The sequence below is a fragment of the Palaemon carinicauda genome, chromosome 18, assembly GCF_036898095.1.
Source record: "Palaemon carinicauda isolate YSFRI2023 chromosome 18, ASM3689809v2, whole genome shotgun sequence".
Lineage (NCBI taxonomy): Eukaryota > Metazoa > Arthropoda > Malacostraca > Decapoda > Palaemonidae > Palaemon > Palaemon carinicauda.
The window spans coordinates 38,208,068-38,218,067 of record NC_090742.1 but is presented as its reverse complement, the minus strand read 5'-3'; the positions used below and the strand labels follow the sequence as shown (position 1 = coordinate 38,218,067).

General features: G+C 42.1%; 1 protein-coding gene across 5 annotated transcripts in view; it reads right to left on the bottom strand.

Moving 5' to 3' along the window:
• Window positions 1-10,000, bottom strand: part of LOC137657050 (glutamate receptor ionotropic, kainate 2-like) — a 229,407-nt gene that overhangs the window by 65,071 nt on the left and 154,336 nt on the right. For 4 of the 5 annotated variants that reach the window (XM_068391412.1, XM_068391413.1, XM_068391411.1 and 1 more), the window contains exons 2-3: window positions 1,536-1,786; window positions 1,110-1,294 (exon numbers count right to left, since the gene is read on the bottom strand). In XM_068391412.1, coding sequence (XP_068247513.1) covers window positions 1,110-1,294; window positions 1,536-1,567 — 217 coding nt within the window. In that variant the 5' untranslated portion in view covers window positions 1,568-1,786. Of the gene's footprint in view, window positions 1-859; window positions 1,073-1,109; window positions 1,295-1,535; window positions 1,787-10,000 lie in introns of those variants that run through there. The other variant, XM_068391415.1, reaches the window with a different exon arrangement.

Below are 10,000 nucleotides of genomic sequence, written 5' to 3'. Positions count from 1 at the left end.
AAAATCATTCGAAATTTAATCTACCTATTCTGTAAACTGCCACACTTGAAATAACAGGCATAAAACTTTCTAGAATATTCAAAGAAATTATCAACTACATTACAGTCAGAATGGATTAAGCAAGATAAATTAAAAACTAAACATATATACACGTTACGAAAATAAACTCATAAGCAATTGATCGATGGCGGAAAAAAAAATAAACAAGAATATTTACATTTATTTTTAATGTTGTTACTCTAATATAAGATTTCCTACTGTCAGAGAGAGAGAGAGAGAGAGAGAGAGAGAGAGAGAGAGAGAGAGAGAGAGAGAGAGAGAGAGAGAGAGAGAGAGAGAGGACTTTTAAAAATTAAAGCAACTGAAGAAAGTCCTTCACATTTAAAGGTTTAAAGATCGATCACGAGTGGCAGAGGCAAGAGACAGGACATGTCTTAAAGAGCAACCATATACATATGATAAGTACTCAAGCTAGGACCAGGGAGGGTCAGGCAATGGGTGCTAGTAACTCAGCACAAGGATAGTGAGGTTGCAGAAACTACTCGAAACAATCGGGGGTAAGCAGCTTGAACTTGCCGTCCAATAGAATGCAAGACAAGGACGTTTCTATTGGGCTTCATCAACTTTTCAATTCAAAGGTTTCAGAAAACATTTTGCATTTTACAGAAAACACTTTTCTTTTCACACATTTTAAAAAACTCCTCCTTTAACACCTCCATCAACACTTCCCACTTTCAAAACACTTCCATCTTTACATTTTAAAAAAAATCCCACCACTTCCCTTCCATAAAACACTTCTCACTTTTCACCCTAACAATCACTTCCCACTTTACCCTTTAAAAACACTCCATAATCATACCTTCCGGAAAACACTTCTCACTTTGCACCTTTTAAAAAACACTTCCTACTTTTCAGATTTCAAAAACCACTTCCAACTTCGCATCTTTGAAAAGTAACACTTCCCACTTTGGACTTTGCTATAACATTTCCCACAAAAAGGTATATAGATAACAATCCCCACTTTAAACTTTGCTAACACATTTCCCACAGAAGGGTATAGGATAATGCTTCCCACTTTGGTCTTTACTAAAACATTTCCCACGTCGTACCTTTCTGGTGGATGACGATGTAGATCTCGTTGTACTGGTAAAAGTCTGCGAAATCCACCAGGAAATCCACCACACGTGGATACGGCTTTTCGAAAATCTCGACACACAGGCATTGTTCCGCGACAGTCAAAATGATTACAACTGTCGCTATCAATCTACGCATCCAGTCCACCATCGAAGATAACCTGTCAATTAGAGGAAGAAAACAACGTCTTATTGATGTAAAGAAGCAACAAGGAGCTGCCTAGATGTCCTTCAAGTTTTGAGAAAGAAGACAACCTATCTGTTATGGTATAGCGAATAAGTTAACCTAACAGTTGCCTTGGTGTTTATTGATTTTTCATTTTCCTGCTAGGTTCTTGGAATAATTTTCATATACCCTATACTTTCCTTTCTATTTTAGGTGGGTGAATAATAATTAATTACCTGCAACATCCACAATGGGTGATGACACTCATCTGATATACTAATTATTGGCTTAACCTCATCTCGGAGTGTTGCTTTGCACCAGGTACAGACGCAGCATATGACCATCTGTCATTTCGTTCTTAGGAGTTTGACGGTTGAGGCGGCAATGGGTCACAACAAAGCCAAAGGAAGTCGACAGAGTAAAAGAGAGATGCCAATTCAAAGTGATGGTCCCATGTGAGTGAGTGAGTGACTTGTAAGACGTTGCTCTGGAAGAGATTAAAGATTCAAAAGATGAGACAGCGGGATTCCCCTGATGTCAAGAAGAATACAAAAATAAAAAATGAAAAGAAAAAACTCTTCTATTACTGACACGGGGTTGCTGGATTTGTAAATTATACACAAAGGTAAAGTGCATTATCTAAAAATTTCATATGGGTCACAAATGACGTAAGATTAACTTGGAAAGGTTAGGCTGTTATAGATATTATTACAAAACTAGGGTACGTGACCCGTCAAAAACGATGGCTAAATATTTAGATAGATATGCACACACACACACACAGATTCAACCATTCTCACCCCCTCCCCCTTTCCTAACTACAACCCCATCACACCAGGATATGACTATTCCCTCTCCCACTACCTGAGGGACGGGGAGACCGCGAGTAGTTTTACGTCTTGCCGGTGAGTGACCCGAAATAAATAAATAAATAAGTATATATATATATATATATATATATATATATATATATATATATATATATATGTATGTATGTATATATATATATATATATATATATATATATATATATATATATGTATATATATATATATATATATATATATATATATATATATATATATATATATATATATATATATATATCCAGATACTTGCTCTTTATCATATAGGGGAGAGGATGATCGGTGAAGCCATCAAAGCAGTTAGTATTTTAATCAAAGGGTCAGTGAAATCACTGAGATCACAAGACTGACAGCTTGTTATAAGAACAAAGAGATGAAAATGTCAAAATCAATTTTTCTTTTTTACCTAAAGATTGATAAAGATCAAGTCAAGGAGGTCCTGTACGAATCAGTGGATAACATCATTTTCTTAACAAGAGAATCAATGTTGATCACAATTTGGTAAGATGATGGACAAGGCCAATTATCAATTTTTTCAACATGAGGGTCAATATAGAACAAAATTTCGATAATGATAGGGTTAATGGGCCCCTAATTTGGAATACCATGGGGTCATGGAAGAAAAGTTTTGTTAAGAGGATCTTTGTAAACCAAAATCTATATAAAAAAAAAGGCAGTCATGATCTTGATTAAAAGAGGGCTAGTGTCGAATTTTTATGACCAAAGTATCAGTGTACGCTATGAATTTAATAACAAATGGTCTGTGTAAATAGCACTCTGTACTAGTACTAGCACTAGTACTAGTCCGAAAGCAAGAGAGTCAGTGAAAATCATAATTTCGGTGACAAAATTAACAGCAAAGGTAATAATTTTAATAAGTAGGTCAGTGTATGTCCCAATGTTGATGATAACAGGTTACTGGAGTATTGAACTTGAGAATAAAATGGATAAGCATATAACAAATTATACAGCAAAAGCAATGCTCATGAATGTGATCACTAAATATCCTGACAGGACACGATTAATTCCGCTACGATGACGTGGTGATTGACTTATAAAATTGCAAAAACAAAAAGGTTACTGCGCTTTTTATCTATATAACTAATGTATCAGTGAGGTTATTAGAGTCAAGTAACTCTTAATATTGATGGAAACAATGTACAACGTTTAGAGATTAATTCTGGATGAAATGGGTTTCTTAGATTATCAAGAGGATTAGTTACCAGTGGCCTTTGAGGTCTGAGGTGGACTGAAGCTTTGTAGGATGTCTACTAATGGTCCTATTACACTAACTACTCATTTGTTCAGTCAACAGTTGTTTACAATCACGAGAGAGAGAGAGAGAGAGAGAGAGAGAGAGAGAGAGAGAGAGAGAGAGAGAGAGAGAGAGAGAGAGAGAGAGAGATTATGATGATGAGTTATCTGACATCCTGACAATTAAGGTCATTGGTAGAGAGAGAGAGAGAGAGAGAGAGAGAGAGAGAGAGAGAGAGAGAGAGAGATTATGATGATGAGTTATCTGACATCCTGACATTTAAGGTCATTGGCGAGAGAGAGAGAGAGAGAGAGAGAGAGAGAGAGAGAGAGAGAGAGAGAGAGAGAGATGCATGAACTAGTGATCTTTAATTTTCTGTATTTCAAATATGATAAATTCGGAGATAAATTGTATTTTTCCATAACTTATACAAACCTGGAGTTATTCATGTGGATATACTTTCGGCGGAGCTGGAAGGTAGCCATTAGACTAAAAGTGCAAAGTGGCAACCCTACCTAAACACTATAATAGGTAGGTAGGGGTTGGCTGGGGGGTACCCAGCCACCTATATCCAGTCGCACTTTGATGAACTACGTCACTTTTTGCTTGCAGGCATGACTTATCGGGGGATAGGTGATGGCGGGACAACTTATATAACTCCAGGTTCGTATTAGTTACGGAAAAATACAAATTATGTCTGAATTTGTCATTTTTTCCCACACTAACAAACCTTACATTATTTATGTGGATGACTCACCCTTGGGTGGATGATAAATCCGACTACTGGCATAGTCATTGACCCGGGTTTGCCTAGTAGAGTATTAGACTGTAATCAAGGGAAACCTTGCCATCTCGCTTATCAATACAAAGTGAGAATGATAGCGGCCTGAGCAACACAAGTAGTTTTGAGAGATAGCACATAAATGTCTAGGTAAGAACGTTCCTACTTTAAATAAGAACCTTACACACAAATATAGACGTTTCCCAAGGCCTACCTCTCAGGAGGCATTGGGGACGTGTGCAAGTATATCAATATAAAACTATACTTGTTTTACACAAGAGAAATAGTTATTACCTGTAGAAGTTGAAACCAGCTTGGAGAGGGACCTATGGCACTGTACCCCAAGAGAGGGGAAGATGAAGAAAGGAAAAAAATCCAGATACAATTTCATTCATCCCAGACTTACCATAGGTAACCAATGCCCTCCACCTTCTGCTACTTGTCCAACAAGGAGCCCGAGGTATTCTTAAACCATTTGTTGTGTAGCCACCACAGGATTGATAGAGAAAACGTATTGAGTCTTCTGTGGGTCACTTCTTGCAGGAAGGGTGAGGTGGTCAGAAATGCTTTCACCTTACGACTGGCATAGTCTGTGTCACAAAGCAGCTGCTTTCAAACATTATGGGCTGATTCCGCCCTTAGAACATTATGAACTCTGGGTCACCTCTAAGAGGAGATGGAGAGGGATTCAGTGACTGGTATATGACCCTGTGTGCCCCAGTTACGGACAAGATCCTTATAAGCCTCCTTTGGCCTTTCTAGGGTTAGTGAAGCATGCTGAACCTTTGGAGGGAGCTCTTGTATTTTTTTTTTTTCTTGAGGTCTGGCCTCAATTTAATCACTGGTGAGGAAAGGATGGCTCAATGACTGGTATATGACCATGTGTGTCCCAGTTACAAATTACATCCATGTGAGCCTGCTTTGACCTTCCTACGGTTAGCAAAATGTGCGGAACCTTTGGAGCAAGCTCTAGTCGAGTTTTCCATGAGATGTGGCCTCAATTTAATTACCAGTGTGAAAAGGAGGACTTAATGACTGGTATATGACTCAGTGGGTCCAAGTCAGGAATGAGATCCTGACGAACTCCGTTTGACCCTCTGAGGGTTGACGAAACATGCTGTACCCTTGGGGCGAGCTAATGCCCCTTCCTCGAGGTATGGCTTCAAGTTGATCAAAGGTATAACAGCCTTGATCACTAAGAGGAGGGTTTCCAGTCCTGAGGGCTTGAACCTGAGGTTAAAGCTGTAAGAAAAAAAAATTGGATGTTACTTGTTTTCTTGCCGTGAGTGAGAGACGTTGGGGGTGACCCATAGGGTATGCCGATTCCCTTGGTCGAGAGCCACACTGGGAGAGACCTGTCCTCGGGATCAGAAGAAGATCTGCCTTTTAGGTGTCCTATGTCTTTGAGGGAGGGGACCCCAGGACCGAAGGAAGCCACCTGTTCTGTAGAGGGCTTTATTACCCTACTACGGGTAAGTAGACTCAAATTCTGTTAAGAGCAATGATTGTAGGAGATGCTCCATAGACGAGCATAGGTCTTTCGTTGCCTAAGTTTAAGAGCAAGATTTCTTACGATGGCAATTATGAGTGTATTGTTGAATAGCATCCTCGAGAAGAGAGACAGACTTCACCCAATCCTCACCTTAGAGCATCTAGTTGTAAAGGAAGTCCGTAATAGGTTCTCCAAAGTTGTAGGTGTGCCACTAGATGTGACATATCTTTTCGGCAAGACTCGTCTTGCCAACGAGGCTAGTCTGATGCACTAATTAAGTCTCTTAATGAGACAATTATGCTGACTAGTTTGCTCTGTGGCGGGGAGAAGCCTTTTTTTTCAGAGAAATTGCTCGACGAAGGGAGCCCAACAGGTGACCGCAGTCCTTCTCCACCAGGAAGAAGATCAATGCCTGTCATTGATATTCATTCCGTTTCCCGAAGGAAGTCTCCCACAGAAGGGGTGGATTCGATAAAATCCAAACCTGTGGACAGGACATCCCGAAGGGGAGACCAGGGAGACCATGTAGGAGCAGGAAGTGTTTCCCACAAACGGGAAACCAACTAATCACTGTCATTCCCCTAGGCACTCTCCGAGGGAAGAGGATACCTTCTAGGAGATTAAGAGACAGAGTCATTCATGCACTGATCATAGTCCTGAGGATGTGTGGTTCTGTATGTGGCCTAATTACCCCCCCTCCCTTTTTTTCTTTAATGCTTCCATATGAAACAATCCAAGGAAACCGAGGAAACCAACTCCCAGGCAGAGATTCTTGTCTGGCAGCCTCTTTACCAGGTCAGTCTCTTGCTCAGGTCTTGTAGAGAACTAGAGGGAAGGACGATTACTAGTGCCGAAGGACCTAGGGCCTGGCTAGTCCTGAAGAGGTCACATTTGATGGGGACTGATGCAGTCTTGTCAAACCTGCGGAAGTTTCTACAGGCTGATGACCAAGTCGATAGATACCCAAATTGGATATGACAGTCTTCTTTCCTTCGATTACTCCAGTCCTCAGATCATGGTAAACTGAAGATGTCTCGCAGGAGCTCAAGACTTTTAGGATCAGTCAGCAATTCAAAGTCTTCAAGATGGGGCCGATCCTGTACAGGATGCCATGGGCTGAATGTTTTATTTCAAAGCCTTTTCATCGCAAGACAGGGTTTGAAGGTTAAACCTTGCTCAGGTCTTGTAGAGAACTAGAGGGAAGGACGATTCCTAGTGCCGAAGGACCTGGGCCTGGCTAGTCCTGAAGAGGTCACACTTGATGGGGACTGATGCAGTCTTGTCAAACCTGCGGAAGTTTCTACAGGCTGATGACCAAGTCTATAGATACCCAAATTGGATATGACAGTCTTCTTTCCTTCGATTACTCCAGTCCTCAGATCATGGTAAACTGAAGATGTCTCGCAGGAGCTCAAGACTTTTAGGATCAGTCAGCAATCCAAAGTCTTCGAGACGGGGCCGATCATGTACAGGATGCCATGGGCTGAATGTTTTATCTCAAAGCCTTTTCATCGCATGACAGGGTTTGAAGGTTAAACTCATTTCACGAGGAGAGACTAAAACTAGAGACTTCTGACCAACAAAGCTTGGTGGTATCTTGGCAATCCGCATCTTCCCATGACACCGGATGTTCCAAACACGAGGAAAAAGAAAGACTGCTTCCCATTTCTTAAAGGAAGATGGGAGATACAAAAGATTATCTCTTGTAGCATAAATCTGGATTCTCTGACTTTGGCAAAAAAAACTTGAGCCAAGTATTTCGAGGTCATGGGAGAAGTTTTCCTAATACTGGAAAAAAACTCTCTCTAGGATGAGGAAGGAAGATATTCCTTTCCAAAAACTCCGGCTGAAGGGAGAGTTCTGGTCACAGAAAAGAGTCATCGGCCGAATTCATGTAAAAGACTGAGTTTCATGAATTGTTAGGCAAAAATGTTTCCCCGGAAAAGGATTTTGCAGATGGAGGGTGAATGTATTCACACGAAGGTCCGAGAGCATAAAGGCTGACAGAGACCAGAAGTATACAAAGTGCTGGCAACCTCTCTTGTTCTTGTCAGTCACCCATCTAGGGCTGACCCAAATTGTAGAAATAAAGTTGCTATAGCTGTCGCTTTAGACAGCTCTAAATTCAATTCACTAAGAGGGAGAGAATGGGAGTGGGGCAGTAATCCCATGGGGCTGTCTCCCGATGAAGGGAGAGGAACAGATTCAAGGGATCTGCCTCCTCCACCACGTCCGAGATCCGATTTGCTGCAGGAGACTGTCTAACTAGCGCAGTTCCTATTAGAGCAAAGTCGGCTCGTGAGAAGTCCTATTCTATACAGGTCAACAAGGGAGGAAATAGCAGGTGAAGCAGCAACCTGGTCCTTGAGGCACCTGGACCGTAAGCCCTTCTGCAATAGGAACGAAGTGTAAGAGAAGCATGTACGTTCATGAAGGATGAATGCCCACAAATGTGCCGGATTGATGCAGAAACCTGGCCACCTCAATGTGGGAGATGAAAAAACTTTGAGAACCCAAGAAGCTCTGTTTGTGAGAAACAAACAAGAACCCAAAGGGCGAGGGGCATTGAGCTTTGCGCTCATATGTTATACCAGTCGTCGATAAAGGGTGCAGTTTTAGGTTCTCAGAAAAAAACTTTGTTAAACTCCTTCAACTCTACGTGGTTTAACTAAGTAGTGTAAGCCCAAGAGCAAGGAGAGGAGACAATCTATGTTATCTAGGTGAGAGTATTCTCTGAAGAGAGGCTCTTGGGAGCAGTTTCCTCTCAGGAAACCCCTGATCCATAGAAGGCTCTTCGACAGAACATATAGTTCAAGAGCTTTATCTCAGAAGGCTAAGTATTCAGGGCTATACCATAGATCATGGAAGTGGTTGCTGATTTTAGCAGCTTAGAGGAGAAAAGATTTAGTGGTGATCTCGAGTCTCTGACCAGCAAACATCAAGCAAGAAAATGGCAAGCAAGCGAACGGCGAGCTACTGTTGTGTGGGACAACGAATGACTAGCTGTCGAACGGCGCTATTGATAGGAAGTCGGAGATCGTCTAGCCGTTGATAACGGCAATTGGCAGCTGACGAATTGGAGATCTGGTAAATCTGAGACCTGCTGAATCAGAGCACTGGCAACCCGTGACCAGGGGATCAGCAATAGGCATGGCGATCGAAGCTGTAGGTAGGTGCTCGGAGATTGGCGATCAATGATGGAGGATCAGAGATCAGTGATCGACGATCAGCAACTTAGGATCGGTAATCGGAGATCAGTAGTTGACGATCAACGATCGGCGACTGTCAGCAATTGGCGTTGACAATCAGCAATTGATGAGCTAGCGATTAAGTGTTAAATAATCAGTGATATTGGTATCAGTGATCTGATGATTGTTGAACTAGAATCGGCGACGACTGGCGATCGGCATGGTGACGATCAGCAATTGGTGAGTTGACAATCGGCAATCAGTGGGTTGACAATCAGCTATTATCGGCAATCAGCGTTGACAATCAGTAATGAGAGAGCTGATGATTGGCGATTGGAGAGCTGACAATCATCGATTGGGGAGCTGATGATCGGTGATAACGAGGTGATGATCTGTAATCGGAGAGCTGGCGAGAGGAGATCGGCAAACTGGCAATCGGCGATCGGCGACCTGGTGGGCGGAGATCTGACGATCGACGAACTGGGAATCTTCAATCACCTGGAGATCAGCGAGTTAATGATCGGCGATAAGTTGGTGCTCAACAAACTTGAAGATCAACTTCCTCGTAAGAAAGAGAACTGCCTCGTAATCGTGATCGTCTCGCTCGCGATCGTGAATGTCTAGATTGTGAGCATGTCGTTTGTGATTGTGTTGCGTCTCGCTCATGAGCGTGAACATTTTGCATGAGAGTGTGAGTTTTGCATGAGAGTGTGAGTGTCTCTCACGAGAGTGTGAGCGTTTCGCACGAGAGAGTGATTGTCTAGCTTGTGAGTGTGAGCCTTTACCTCGTGATCGTGAGTGTCTAGCTTGTGATCAAGAGCATCTGGCTTGTAATCGGGAACATCTAGCTTGTGATCGTGAGCGTCTAGCTTGTGATCCTGAGAGTCTAGCTTGTGATCGTGACCAATTGAGCATGTAGCTCGTGATTGTGAGCATCTAGCTCACGATCGTGTGCGTCTTGCTCGTGATTGTGAACGTGGGGCTCAAGAATGTGATCGTTTAGCTAGTGAAAATGAGTATCTAGCTCGTGGGTTGCTCCGAAGAGTGGAACAAGGACGAATCCAATTCTCGTCGAAGGAATACCCCGAAGGGAAGATCAAAACAGGTGCAACCAACCTC